We start from the raw sequence: 14584 nt of genomic DNA on the forward strand, positions 1-14584 counted from the left end.
GTGTCCACATGGGGCAACACACTCATTTCTAGGATGCAGGCCTTCCTGAGAATACAACAGTCAGGCTGGCCAGGGTCAGGAGAGCATCCAGCTGAGTTCTAGATTTGAAAAGCTGTGAGCTACAGGAGCTCTAGGTCAGCATGCAAATGGCCGACCTGAGCACAAGCCCAGGTACTGCCGGAAATCGTAGCAAACTCCAAGTGGTGACAGCTGCGAGGAAACCCTGGCTGGACATGGGTGTCTTACTATTGAATCTAGTAGTGCTATTGGGTCTTTGGTGAGGTGGGTGTACTGGTTCTGTAACCTCGAGTCCAATTTCCCACCACTGTGGGAAGTTCACAGCCAACTTGTTGTTCCGCTGTGTCCCAAGGAGAAAGACGTAAGGACAGGGTCTACTGTCTGCATTTATATTCTAACACTGATAGGAAGGGTGGGACATGTTTGTTTGCCAAAGGCCAAATTCAGAGAGAAAATCGCTGGATTTCCTTCCAGTTTTAACCTTGTTTTCTGTTGTCCAGAAGAGCAGAATTTTGTATCACTATCAAATAATGAAATCTTTCCCATATGGTACTTTTTTTTTAAAAAAAGGCAACAATATTCTATATACATATAGAATACAATAGTACTATATACATATTAATAATACTCAATTAATAATAATCTATATAATATTTCGATAAGAAAAGTAAAATCTAACAACTCCATTTTACAAAGGAGAAAACTAAATACAGATTAAATGATTTGCTCCAAATCTCAGTCTTTCAGGTTTAGGTCAAGATGTCCTCTAGAAAGAAAGAAAACTGTAACTCCTCTGGTACAGTCTTTAAGATTTTTCAAACCTCTGCCCTGGGTCTGACCTTTCTTTAGTTGTTTCTGAATATTTAGATTCTTGACCTGCATGTGATGGAAACAGCTGTCTGTCTGAAATTCTTCCCACCCTGGTCAGTTCTGACCTGCTCCTGCCTCTGACGCAAGGGGTTCCCTCTTATCAGGCCACACCATTGCTTGCTCAGCACTTACTATGGTTTATGACCCAGCACATATGTTAACATGTACACCTAATGGTGGGAGAGCGGGAAAGGCAAGGCCAGGGGCAGCTGGCCGGCTCCAGTAGCGCCCCCTCCCAGTGCAGGAACCCACACGAGACAGATCCTTGTGAGGAAAGCCCTGCTTCTAGCAGTTTGATCCCATCCCTCCAACCTCCTTCTGACTTTAGTCCATCCATTTTCACCACTTGTGGGCCTCTTCCTTTTCTCTTTTGTTCTGGCTTCTTCTCTTTACCTTAGAAATATGTGTAAGTTTTCTTCATCTTCAACTTTCTCCTCCTGTTCACCCTGCTGCTTTTATGAAACACTACATGTCATGGAAATGCCATATAAGAATATGTAATTCTTGCCTTGAGTCTCACATCCCTTTTCTCTCACTGCCTATAGAACTGTGGTATCTATTCCACCATTGCAGTGAACTGGCCACTCAAGGATGAACTGCCTACCTAAGTACTAAATTCAAATACAGTGGTCCTCCTTATCTGCAGGGGACACATTCCAGGACCCCCCAGGGATGCCTGAAACTACGGATGGAAGGAACCCTATGTACACAGTGCTTTTCCTATATAACCTTTTTATTTAAAGGAAGCACTTTACAGCTTCTCTTTGGCATATCTGAATCGACAGCTTCACTATCCTGCACTTTGGGGGCCACTATTAAGTGGAATAAGGGTGACTTGAACACAGGCACTGCGATACTGGGAGTCAATCTGATGACCAAGACGCCTACTAAGTGACTAAGAGGCAGGGAGCATGTGCAGCGTGGAGACGCTGGACAAACGGATGGTTCACGTCTTAGGCCGGACCGAGTGGGATGACGTGAGATTTCATCACGCTACTCAGAACGGTGCACAATTTTAATTTGTGAATTGTTTAGCTCTGAAATTTTCTATTTACTATTTTCAGACCAAGGCTGACTGTGGGTAACTGAAACCATGGAAGGGAAACTGTGGATAAGGGGATATGACGGAACCTCTTCTTTGCTCTCACCTTTATCACCTTCTTGCTAGAAGCTCTCTTGCTTGGTTTCTGTGATGCTGAGCCCCCTTGGCAGCTCCCCGCCACCCCGTGGTTCTTCCTGTGTGTCCCACAAATACAGGCACCAGTCAGGCTGTACACCCAGCCCCCACCTTAGCTGTGTTTGATGACTGGATCCAGCTTAAGGATCTCACCCATCCCCAAATCTAACTCAGGCTGCCTCACCTGTGCAGTTTATTCTCAATCCACTATTTTAGCTCCAACCTGTGATGAATTCGAGGGTCCGATATCCAACTGTTCATTAGATGTATTTAAATGAGGGGCCTGTTTACATGTGCTTCAGCTCAACACATGCAAAATCAAATCAGCTTCCAGCACACATGCTTCCTTCTGACTCTATTCTCTTAATGATGAAAACACTGCCACTGGTCCCTTAAACTAAACACACTCCCGTTTTCTTCAACCCCTTCCCCTGGTTCTCCTCACATCCATTCAGTACCCAAGTCCCATCACTGCCACTCTTGTGCCCAAAGTCCTGAAATAGCCCTCAGCTGCCTGCAAGAGGGAGCCCCAGCTCCCGCCGTGCTCAGAGTCCTCCGTGCTTGCTATTTCCCACACAGCTGATGCTTGTGAAAAATGAGATGAATTTCCATTTGAGAACTAAATTCTTTTTCTGCATTTTCCTGTGTTTGACACATTTGCTGTACCTTTCATCTCTCTTTCAAAGTCCTACCTAGTCTTAAAATTTGGGCTCCAATGTCAGCCCTTCTATGAAAAAGTCCCTCATTTCCTGAAGACAGAATCTCTCCTGTCACTGGTACCTTGTACCTTATCTGACTTTCCACTTTCCAAATAGGTTGCCTAGGTTGGTGCATTTTGCTTCTTTTTTTGTATGTGGCCACCGCATCTGGTCTATCGCGATTGATGGGATTAAACCACACATGAACGAACCATTTCTATTTTGTTGCTTTCCAACCTTCAAACATGGACCTTAGATCAGGAACTGCTGGGGAGTTGGGACTAGAATAAAGCTTCGTTGCCTTTCTCATCTAGAATGCACTTAAGCAATGAACAAATAATGCTCTGGACCCGTGGTAGCCCTCATAAATGGTTAGATGAGACAGCAACAGAATTTAGTGGGGGAAAAACTGGATGGTTGTGTTATACAGAACACACGGCAAGAGGGCAGCTGGTGTGGACGGGCCGCTCGATGCAGCGGGTGGGGCTGGGCAGTGTTTACCACGAGCCCCTCACTTAGCACTACGGAGACTCTACGAAAAACATGGAGAAGTGCACCCAAAACAAAGCAAGAACAAAGCACCGAGTTAGTGACAGCCCTTGGAGGGCAGGCAGTCATCTGCCCACCCACCGACGCGACAATGGACAGCCCTTGGCACAGGTGGAAGCGGCATGCATAACCCGAGTGTGGGCTCTGTGGCCAAGTGACAGCCAGACATATCTGTCCCCCTCAGTGGGGGTGAGGGACGGGTGGCCTTATTGAGCTTTAAATTAGCTCAGGACTTTTAAGAGACTCCAGGTCAGGACATGTCATGACTGCCGGGGCTGCCCACCCACCTTGCGGTTGTTCTGACAGCAGGAGCGGGGACCCTCTGGCAGATCAAGACCCCAGAATGAATCACAGAATTAGCTGCAGTTCCGTTTGGACCAACAGACTTCTCATTTTCTTGATAAGTAAAATTTAAAGGGAATTCCTTATGGAAACACCCAGCACATGTAGGGATTGTCAAAGCTCCCAGGTTGGAGGCATTTCCATGGTTTTTTATTTTTATTTATTTATTTTAAAAACCCTAGAAGCAGAATGATCAATGACAAATAAAGAACCGTTTACTAGAAAGGCAGATTCCTGCCAATGATTTTTTTTTTTTCAAAAATGTTTGAAAGGCCTAAGAACTTTTGAAATATTTGGTTTTCATGAAATGCTTCTGTTGAAAAGCCATAGAGCAGCGTGCCAAGTACACTTTTCTCTTTTTCCTGGTTTTGTCACTTACCATATCTGCTTTAATGGTGACTATTCTCAGAGCTCTTTACTATCAAATGTTTAGAAAAATGGTGCAGCTTACAGAAGAGGAAAAAAGTAGAGAAAGGAGGTTCCCTTCTCCTCTCCTTCCCTCCCCACCCTCCGCCTGGGGTGTACTTCACATTTTAACATAAGGTATACAAAAACATTGGTTATGAAAAGGTTTTTAAAAGGGTGTTGGAAGTTATGGTTTAGGCTTAAAAACTAACCAAATCATTTTACTATAGTGGGAATTTAGTAAAATCATGTTTTTTAAAAAGCCAATGCTGGAATATAAACTATACAACGGTTGGGATTTTTGTCAGTTCCATTCACTGATATGCTCCAAATGTCTAGAACAGCCCCTGGCCAGGACACAGCAGATACTCAATAAATATCTGTTGAATGAATGAAAAATATATCAGGAAATTATAGTCACTATAGTGACATTTTAAACACTATATAATGTCCAACCTCCATTAACACTGAGGAAAATCAAATGAGCCCTGTAATGTGAAGAACAAGTTCACACATTGAAACCTTCTAGAAAAAAAGCACAAAATGTTGAGACTTGCAGGAAATGAGCAAAGAATGGGATGTCAGTTGTCCTTTTGGGACAGTAAGGGTGTAGGGCTATCTGACTGACTCGAGCTCACACATAAATAGCTAACTTTAACAACTGACTTAACTGCCTGATTAAAACACTTAAATGTATAGCTAATGCAGGGGAAAACTGACTGTTTTGAGATTTACTTCTTTTCCTTGATGATAAGCAATGAAACAAGATGGGCCTAAGGAGACAAATGGGGGGGAGGGGTACAGAGAACTGTCCCTGAATTAATAAAATGCTGAAGTATAGCACAGGAAACACCCCTTGAAAAGTTAAATGGGGTGCTGCTTTATCTTTCCAGTGTAGGCGAGCTCAGGATGGTGGAGTTAGGGAAGGAGTGCTTCTGCAAGACAAGCTTTCAAAAGCCCACACAAGAGTAGACGGCTCTTTTGAAAATAAAATGCCTTTATTTGACATGAGACTCTTCCTTATTCCATATCATGACATCGGACATTTTGAAAGCCAATCTTAGTAAAATTATTGGGATGAAAAATGGCTCCCTGTAAGTCAGTTCCAATGTAAATTAGTATTGCTCCATCCTTCAGAAACCTGTCACACCTGAATCTCCACTTGTAAGGTGTGGCTATTGGATTCCTCAAGAGAAGCAAGTCGGGAGTTGTGGGGATACCCACCTGTTGACCCGGTCTAATGTCACCATGGCGGACTCGGGGTCCTTCTCAGAGACAGGCACTGGCCTAGACTGAATAAATGGCTTCCAAACATTTGTTTTGGAACACTGTCACTTTGCTACTCGATTGAATTAAACAGCATTTGAGTGTGTGGGTGTAAGGTATTGATCCAAATGCAAGGTGGGATTACAAGTAAGTAAACTGCTCCTACTTTGAAAGGACTTACCACCTAGAAGGTGAGAGACGAGGCATGTACTCAACTGTCCCACAAAGAAAACATGTCCCACAAAGACAACAGTGTTTGAGTTGTAGTAGAAGTATGAAGAATGACTGGGAGAACAGAAGGGTAGATGGTGGTGCTTACAGAGCACCCCTCTCCCTGCTGCACACGTCAGCCTTCCCTCCACTCTGCCCTCAGGGAGCTCCTAATACGGCTCCTTACCCAGGTGTCTGCATGGGACTCAGGTTTAAAGTTAAGTATTTGTTAGAAACACATTGTGGAAGTGATTCTTACTGAAAGGCTTGATGGTGGAGGTGGCACTTACATTGATTCTTAAAAGTATTAGCATTCTACACACAATTTTCATTAATTACTCGAAAACATCTTGTACTACAGCTTAATTCACAGAAGTATAAACTGTATTTTTTATAACGTGCATGGAAACCTCCCGTTTTATACCTAGACATTAATCTTCCGAAGTGATAAACTTGTGACACAGAAGTTCTTCACAGGAGAAAACAAGGGAGAAGGTGTTCTAGGCATTGGGTTGGGGGGTGGGCTGGTGCTGGAGAGTGACCTGATCTGGCTGGAGCTGGGCTGCTTGGGGCAGTGACAGTTCTGGCATGACAAGATAGGGGACGAGCAGGGAGCACCCTGAATGCCATGCTCAGGAGTTTGTTTACTCCATCCACACAGGGGTGAGCCACATGGAAAGTGTGTGAACAGAGCTCTTTTGTTTTGCCAACAGTGTGCAAAATGGACAGAGGGCAGGAATGGAGTAGGAGGCCGTCCCAGCAGTACAGCGGGAGTGAGAAAAGGGCCTCACCCAGGTAGTGTTAACTGGAGGAGAAAAGAGGTGTTTCAGAGAGAGAACCGAGTGCGTGGGGTGACCGATGAGGTGTGCCACTGCACCCAAGGCTGGCTGTAAAGATTGCTCCCACGGCTGAGGAAAGGTGACGTGACGATGACGACACACTTGCAGGACAAAGAACAGGTCTGTGGAAGACGTGTACTTTTCGACTTCCACATTGTGGTATCATTGAGGTAGCTGTGGGGAGTGGCCTCTCCCAGCACCTGTTCTGTCTGTCTGTCCCTCCCTCCTGGCTCCATTAGACTCCACCCCATCTCACTGTCCCTTGTGTGTGATGGCTTGGAGGGGGCCCAACTCATTTGCATGTCCTTGTCCTGCACAAAGCAGAAGGTTTGAAAATGTGGGTGACATCAGCACATGAATCCCATCTCTTCTCATGATGCGAACTCCTGAGTAGCACACAAGTTAAGGGGGGCAGGGACGGAGGCCTCTCGTAACACTGAAAGGTGTGGGGTCGATTTCTTGTTTCCCATTGCTCATCCAGCCGTTCAACCGGCTACTTTTCTGCACCACTGCCCTGGGGACACGTGTGTGTGACACTGAAGGTGACCACTCCCTCCCTGGTCCTTATGTGAGGGGCACAGGAAAAGCCCGACTCATACGACACGCCTCCAGTCTCTGTGAACCTTAAACAGTCCACAAGGAAGGCACCATTTCCTTGGTTTTTTTTTTTGTCTCTCTCACAGCTCTCAAGGAGGCAAGCAACATCTTGAAGATGGGGGAAAAACTATTGCCTAGAATTTAAAGTAAAAACTATTTGCAAAGTCAATGGTGGGAATTGAAAAACGCTTCCTTAGCATTTTAAAATGCCTTACACTATCGAAAGAAATGACCTATTATCTAGAAGTGTGCAGGAGCTTGAGTGCACTTACGGGAGCATTTGGAGAATTTTAAAACATTTTTTTTTAAAGGGAAATAGAAGAAGGTCAGTGGAATAATGTGGTACATGAACGCAATATTACATTTTAGGCAGAAAATTCAAAGAAATGTTCATATGTGGTAATAATGCTTTCTCCCAAGCTCTCAAAATTAAACAACCCATCAACAAGCTGGGTAGAAGACAAATATTATTATCTTTCTTTAAGACCTAGCTGCACGCCTTAGAGACAATCTGCCTCTTTATACCAACACAGATACACATTCCCCCAAAACAGGTTCAACATTAGGTAAGAAGAAATGACCCAAGAATTAATTACCTAATAGGAGATTGAAGTAAACAAAGGAAAAATTATCATTTCGAAATAAAAGACAAGAAACACAATTAAATTAGGCTTCAAAAGACCTGGGAGAAAGTTATAAAAGACATAATATGCATTTACCTGTTTTTTATTCTTTCATGATTTAATTTCTAATTTTATTCACTACCATCTGATAATTGCATGAAACACTTATTGTAACCATGGGCAATTTAGACCATTTTAATTTTTATTTTAAGGCCATGAGACAAAGGAACCTATTTATTGCCTAAGGGGATTTTTTTTTTTTTTAACAAAAATTAAAGCTTAACCTTTCATGTTTTAAAGCATAGCCGGTTTAATATCATTTATAATAATGCTGTAGGGAGACTGTTCCTGGGTATGCAAAATTGAAATGATAAATTTACAATTATTAAAAGAATTAATAGTTTGGGGGATTGAATTGTCCCTTTCCTTTCTAGATAGATTTGTCTGAAGCATAAGAGACATCTTTAAAAACATGGTAAAACCAAGGCCTGTGTGGGAGTGATGCATTTCACAGTTTGACTGGACTTGTTAATGGAACAATAGTAAGCCCAGGTTTTTGTTATTTAAAAAATAAGTAATGGTATTGGCCTTGGGAACTGCTTCCAACCCTTTTTATTTCATAGGAAATTGCTTTGATAAAGTGGAGACTTATGAATTCTACTAACCACGTTTTGTGTGACTTTGAAAAAGTCTCTGATGGAAAGTAGACAAATAATTTACTTTCACTTAAATGTTAGATTTTTTAGTTACACTTAAGAAAAATAATTGAAATGTAGATTTAAATCATTTCTGCTGCTATCTATCCTTCAGGATTCTGAAGCAATACTTTCAGCTATTATGCAAAACATTCCTCAACAGAGAACAGAAAATTCACTTTCAATGCTACTTCAGTTTGCAGAATTTATGAAAGGGCAGAAGCACCTTAAGATTAAAGGGAAGGACACCTTGCCAGGGTTGGGTTCTGACAAGAGCAGAAAGGAAGGAAATACATCTTAGGATACATGCCCTCTTTCATTAAGGTCTCAGGAAAAAACGGAAAATATGGTTAAAGTTCACTGACTACTTCTGCCTTCTTCCTAGGCCCTCTGAATACCCTGCATTTTAAGAAGCTTGTGACATATTTGAGTTCCTGACCATAGTGGAGGGAATGGATGTGGGTCCATGGACTTGGACTTCACCTCTCACCTCTCATCCCTCACCCCTCAATCCTCACCTCTCACCCCTCGCTCCTTACCTCTCACGCTTCACCCTCACCTCTCACCCCTCACCCTTCAGCTCTACCCTCACCTCTCACTCCTCACCTCTCATTCCTCTCTTCACCTCTCACCCTCATCCCTCACCTTCACCTCTTATCTCTCACCCCTCATCCCTCACTCCACCCTATGCTCAGCAGAATGGCTTCCTTGCTAGTTTGCAATCTGCCAAGCTCCCACCTGCCTCACAGCCTTTACACTTGCTCATCCTCTGCCCTACATATCTACGTGGCTTCTTTCCCTTTATTCAGGTTTTTGCTCAGATGTCACCTTTTCAGAGGGAAAGCCTTCTTTAATCCCCTTCACCCTCTCCACCTATTGGCCTGGTCTCTCTTTACAGCTCTTGTCCATCACTACAGAGCACATGCTTGTCCAAGTTTCCCTAAATAGACCAGGCAACTCCTGAGAGCAGGGAGCATGTCTCTTCTGCTCAGAGCGTCCTCAGCTCCTCGGGCAGCACCTAACACGATTCCAGCACTTAAAAAGCATCACCTGTCAATCACTTTGTCACACTGATCAGCTCACATCTGCTTTTGCACTTGGCTTCTTATGAAATGTTCAGATATTAAATCTGATTCACTGAAACCAAGGCATTCCAGCCCAAATACACAATAGAAGAACACATTTTAGTAAAATCAAATGAAGCCTCCCAAGCAAACAATAGGCCACATACCCTTCAAACTAACTGTTGAACAGCAGAATGATTTTAATGTAACTACATTAAGTTAAATTCTTTATGGCTGTGGGCTAGATGGCTCCTTGCCATATAAGGAAGAGAGTCTTCACATAAAAAAAAAAAGTCTTCTTTTTTTCTATCTTGTTACCAATGATTTGGTCAGTTTCTGCTGGTTATTTTCAATGAAAGAGAAGATAAAGGCCAAGGTCAGAAAAATTACAAATATGTACTTTTGCCAAAATAAAGTTAATATTGCTTTCTCTTAAAAAAAGAGCTAATCCTTCATTTTTATATAAACAAATAAAAAGTGTTCAGATTTTGAATGACTTTTAGTGTTTTCTGTCCAAACAAAATATAGTTAAAAATATCAGCTTTTGACTAAAGACAATAAAATGTGTGTATACTACTCTGTAATCATGTCACGGTCTTCAGAGGGCAGATAAAAATTCTTGTTTGAGAAAATACTTTTCAAACTTATTTATAAAACAGATATATTAGACACGTCCATTTTTAAATTTGTTTTTAAGAAAAATCACTAGTATTCATATAAGGAGGAATTTATCATGTCAAAAATACTTCTTTCTTAAAAAGTGTCACTAAAGTATTTATTTAAATAACAAATGTACTATAGCATTAGAGCTATCGTTTAATTTGTTGAAAAGAATGACAACGTTGATATTTCAGGAATACTGCTTGTTGCATGAGATCAGGCCCACATAGAGTAATGAAGACATTTTAGAGCATGAAGTCAATGCCTCTACGAGCTGTTGCTATGAGATTACAGCACATTAAGGATAAATCCCCCAGCTTCTTCTACATATCTCCAAGACTTCTCCCTCCAAACTGTACTCAGAGGGAAATGTACTAGATACACAGTGTTTTATAAACAAACCAAAGGGCTATTATTGCCTTTGAACCTGCCAGAGGGCCTCATTGCCCTCTGATGTCAAAAGCCTTAATAAATCTGGTCCATGGAATGCTGTAGTTTTCATTTTCTATTTTTCTGAAAGAAAACCCCACACTATTACATAAGTTTTCTCAACACTTAGCTAATCTTTGGGGCATAGTCGACAGAGGGTCATGGGGGTTTTCAAAGTTAGAGAGAGTTTGGAGATTGTCCAGGCCGACCCTTCCACGCACCAGAGGACGAAGTGAGATCATTTATCAAGGTCTCGAAAATTCAGAGAGGAAGAGAAGCCAGCGAAACATTTCTTAACAAACAAATGATGGTATCCAAGCAACCACATTATGTCTGGCTTGTATGAAAGAAAAATGGCATCTGCTTTTGAATAAGGCACCAACATTTCTGAGGAAAAAGATTTTAAATGACATAGCCCAGAACATGACCAGAAACAAACAACAAAGATGGTCCCTCTAGACTGTGGATTTTAAAATCAAAGGATGGAGCTGGTGCAAAATATAATACTGGAATGATCAGAAATTTTGAGATTTAACAGAGAATTCTTAAACTGCTTTGGAAAAAAAAGGGCAAGAGAAAAAAATGCATGACTAAGAGAGTGAGGCTCTTCACACAGGTGAAGACGGGAGGACAGAACAGACAACACAGTTGTGAAACTAAATGAACATGTGAGCGTCACCAGCAAGGTGGATTCTCTCACAGAAAACATTTTTTCATTTTACCCTTGGAAAATAAAACACACACACACTCAGACTGGTTCTTTAAAAACCACTGAAGTTCCCGGGCTCCATGGCCTGGCTAGCCTGGCCTTCCCGCCACCACCCACTGTGTGCTGACCTGTGCACCCCTCTTCCTCCTCCTCTTACCGGGGCTTGTGAGGGCTCCCAGGGCGCTGCTCGTGGTGGAGAGAGGGTTTGCATTGGTGGTGGTGGCTGAGGTCTGGGCTGCGGCTGCAGCGGCCGCCAGCGTGGCCAGATTCTGTAGCTGTAAAGCATTCATGCCTGTGGAGGGAAGACGAAGGTACTTGAGCACCCGGCCTCTTTGCCTGTTTCCCAACAATACAGGACAGATGACAAGGGCTGCATGCCCTACGATGGTGTACTCTGCCCAGCTGCCTTGTAGCTTCTCCTCAGCAGTCGCCTCACTGTGGGGCTGCCTGTCCTAACGTGGGGCATTCTTCCCAGCTGCACTGCAGAGAACCCCAGAAAAGCTAGGTGGAGACCGCTCTGTGTGGAGACCAGCCCTGGCAGGGCCTCCCCCGGGGAGCTGTCATGAACCGGGGAGCTCGGGGCTTGGGCAGAGAGAGGAAGGGCTTCAGGTCAAACTCTCAGTCTCCAAGCTCTGCAGCTGCACAGAGAAGGTACTAGAGAGGAAATGACAGTTTACTGGTGAAAAATGGTAGTTTACTGGGAATGACAGTTTCTTGCTCAGAGGTTGAACTGCTAGGGCTTCCTGGCTCTGCCACTTGACCAGTTGTGTGACTCTGGGCAAACGATTTGACCGCTTCACTTGTTTAGTGAGTGGTAATATTAACTGTATTTTACCTCGAAGAGTTGTTGTGTAGATTAAATAAGGTGAGGAAGCAAATTACTTAGTACAGTCACTGATCCAACATGAGCGCTCAACAAATGTTAGCAACCACTCTTGTCATTGTTGTTACTGAATGCCTCTCTCCAAACTCACTTGAAATGTGAACTCTAAAGTGTAGCCAATCATACTTGAGGACTAAAAGAATGAATAAATAACAATGGCAGGAGCTCATATTTTCACTTGTAAAATATTCATATATACATTTTAAAGGTATTTGTATTTTAAGGAGGGATTACTTTTAACTAGAGTGACTCTCTGGCTAGTGAAAATTGAGAAAAAATTGCAGAGAGAATTGAAATTTTGCAAGAACATGAGGATGGGTCTCCATGATTCATTTCACACTAATGTACATTTGAGAGGCAGGAAACAGTGGTTCTCTCCTTATACAGAGAAATTTTATATAGAAAAATACTGGAGTTAAATAATCATCTTAATTTTACCTTGTTCGCATGTCTCAAATCCAGGAACTTAATAAACGTTATCCAGCAAATTTAATCTGCTTCGGAGAGAGTGGCCAGATGACAACTTCCCTATGTGTTTTTTGGGTGGTGGGTGGAGGGGAGAGAGAATGTTCTAGTAACATACCTGTGAAAGCCCAAGCCGCAGTTGTGCTGCCTCAGCCTGAGGACAGCTCACTTACCCCGCTCCTACGACCTGACCCCCTCAATCAGGACTTACGTCTACTCAGAAAAAGAGTTCCTGATGCCTTTGCTGCCAAATGGGCTCTCATTTTGCTCAAAATGACACTCAGTCTGCTTCCAGGAGATGTCCAGGCCTGCTGGCTTAGGGTGGAAGCTCAACACCTGTTTTTCAAAGCTCCCTCCATTCCTGGGGACTCTCAGACGCAGGACACAAGGCCTGGTGGCACCTGCGACTTCAGACCCTGCTTTCTGCAGCACAGGTACCTGGGAGTGACGCTCTTCACACAGGGTCATACCTGTGCGAGTGCGGGAGTTGGGAACGCACTGGCCTCACATCTCAGTTTTCTCTGAGCAAACAGAGTGTGTGTGTGTGTGTGTGTGTGTGTGTGTAACAGGAGCCATTGGACTTCAGGGCGGACCCACCTACACCCAGGAGGTGCCAACTCCTGGGCGCATTTGGCACTCGAGTGTGACCGGGGCCCGCTCTGAGTTATGTTGTCAGGAGTGGGGAACATGTGCTGTCCCCTCTGGGCCCTGCAGTGACTAATGTCCCCTCTCCTGTTTTAGTGATGTAAAGCAGATGACCAGACTGCATCACCAACAGCTGGCTGTGCAGACAAGAGGAGGGGCTAGGGCTCAAAGTATATCCCGCAATGCACATCTGGCACTGATTAATGACACCCAGAACCACGACTAAGCCCAGGTCACAGGGTCCTCATCGGGGACATCTCCTCAGACCCGTTCCAGGCAGGAGCCATGGCGTCCGCATGGCAGCATTCCAGAGCTGGAAGGAGCTTGTCTAGGGCTCAGGTCTCAACTGAGGCCTTGGAGCCCATGGCTGGGGAGACCTCCAGGCATACCTCCCCCTGCCCGCCGCAGAAGGCTGACAGGTGTGCAGTAATGCGCGCACTCTGCACGTGGTCTGCAAACTCCCTCATCTCCCTGTTTATAGCTCTGGGGCATTCGCTCATTGGTGTGTCTTTCTTACCCTCAGAACTCGATACCAAGTTCCTTGAGGATAAAGGTGTTATCTTGTTCATTATCAAGTCCAGCTAAAAGACACACACACGTACGCACACACTGCTATCTATATAGTAGGGGACTGATGGATGAATGACCAGGGTAACAAGCAGTATATGAGATTTTCATAAATTGCCATAAAAAGTATTGACAGTACACCCAATCAAGGTTTTAATTTTCTCCATTTTTGGTCAGTTCTTTGTATTTACGAGATATCAAATACTGTTTCTGTAATTGTTAATCATTCTACAAATATTTATTAGAACCATGTCTTTTCCTCATCTCGCCACGGACACTCATTACAGGTCTCGGAGCCCAGCCGACCCCACTCAGGTTCTCTAGCCCACTGCCATCTCCACTCAAAAACCCTGGGCGAGACCCTGTGGGTCCCTCTCAGTGTCTCGTCTGCATTTCCCCTTCCCATACTTCACCACCCGAGAGTGCCATCCTGTCCAGCCTTTCCTTGCCTCCACTAGAAAGCCCAGGCAGAGGGATTTCGGTGCTGGCTCCACAGTGGGGGTAGGGGACACTCTGCTCAACAATCACACTGCAAGGAAAGGAAAAACATGGGCCACAGGAAGCAGAGATGATGGGTGGAAAGGAGAGGCCATCATGAGCCCCAGCTCATGAGGAATTTGGGGGAAAAGGAAGAGGGGAAGGGTTAGATGGAGAAGCCAGCAGATTATGTGCCTGCCTATCCATCCATCAGCCCGTCCATGTGTCCGTCCACGGTCAGTCCTTCCATCCATCCAGCAGTTACCGAGTGGCCACAATGGGGCAGGCCCTAGGCACACACTGAGGATTAAGCACCTGTCCCCAAGAAAGCCGCTGTAAATCAGAGCAGGGAGAAGCCAGGGATTTGGTGGTGGTGGGGTAATCCTACTTCATGAG

At 44.1% G+C, this 14584-nt stretch overlaps 1 protein-coding gene across 47 annotated transcripts in view; it reads right to left on the reverse strand.

Annotated features, from left to right (window-relative positions):
- CELF2 (CUGBP Elav-like family member 2) overlaps window positions 1-14584 on the reverse strand; it is a 786924-nt gene that overhangs the window by 36561 nt on the left and 735779 nt on the right. For all 47 annotated transcript variants that reach the window (XM_081046687.1, XM_081046681.1, XM_081046716.1 and 44 more), the window contains one exon: window positions 11309-11443. In XM_081046687.1, coding sequence (XP_080902813.1) covers window positions 11309-11443 — 135 coding nt within the window. The remainder of the gene's footprint in view (window positions 1-11308; window positions 11444-14584) is intronic.

This window comes from Rhinolophus hipposideros (genome assembly GCF_964194185.1).
Source record: "Rhinolophus hipposideros genome assembly, chromosome: 1".
In the NCBI taxonomy this organism is placed as follows: Eukaryota; Metazoa; Chordata; class Mammalia; order Chiroptera; family Rhinolophidae; genus Rhinolophus; species Rhinolophus hipposideros.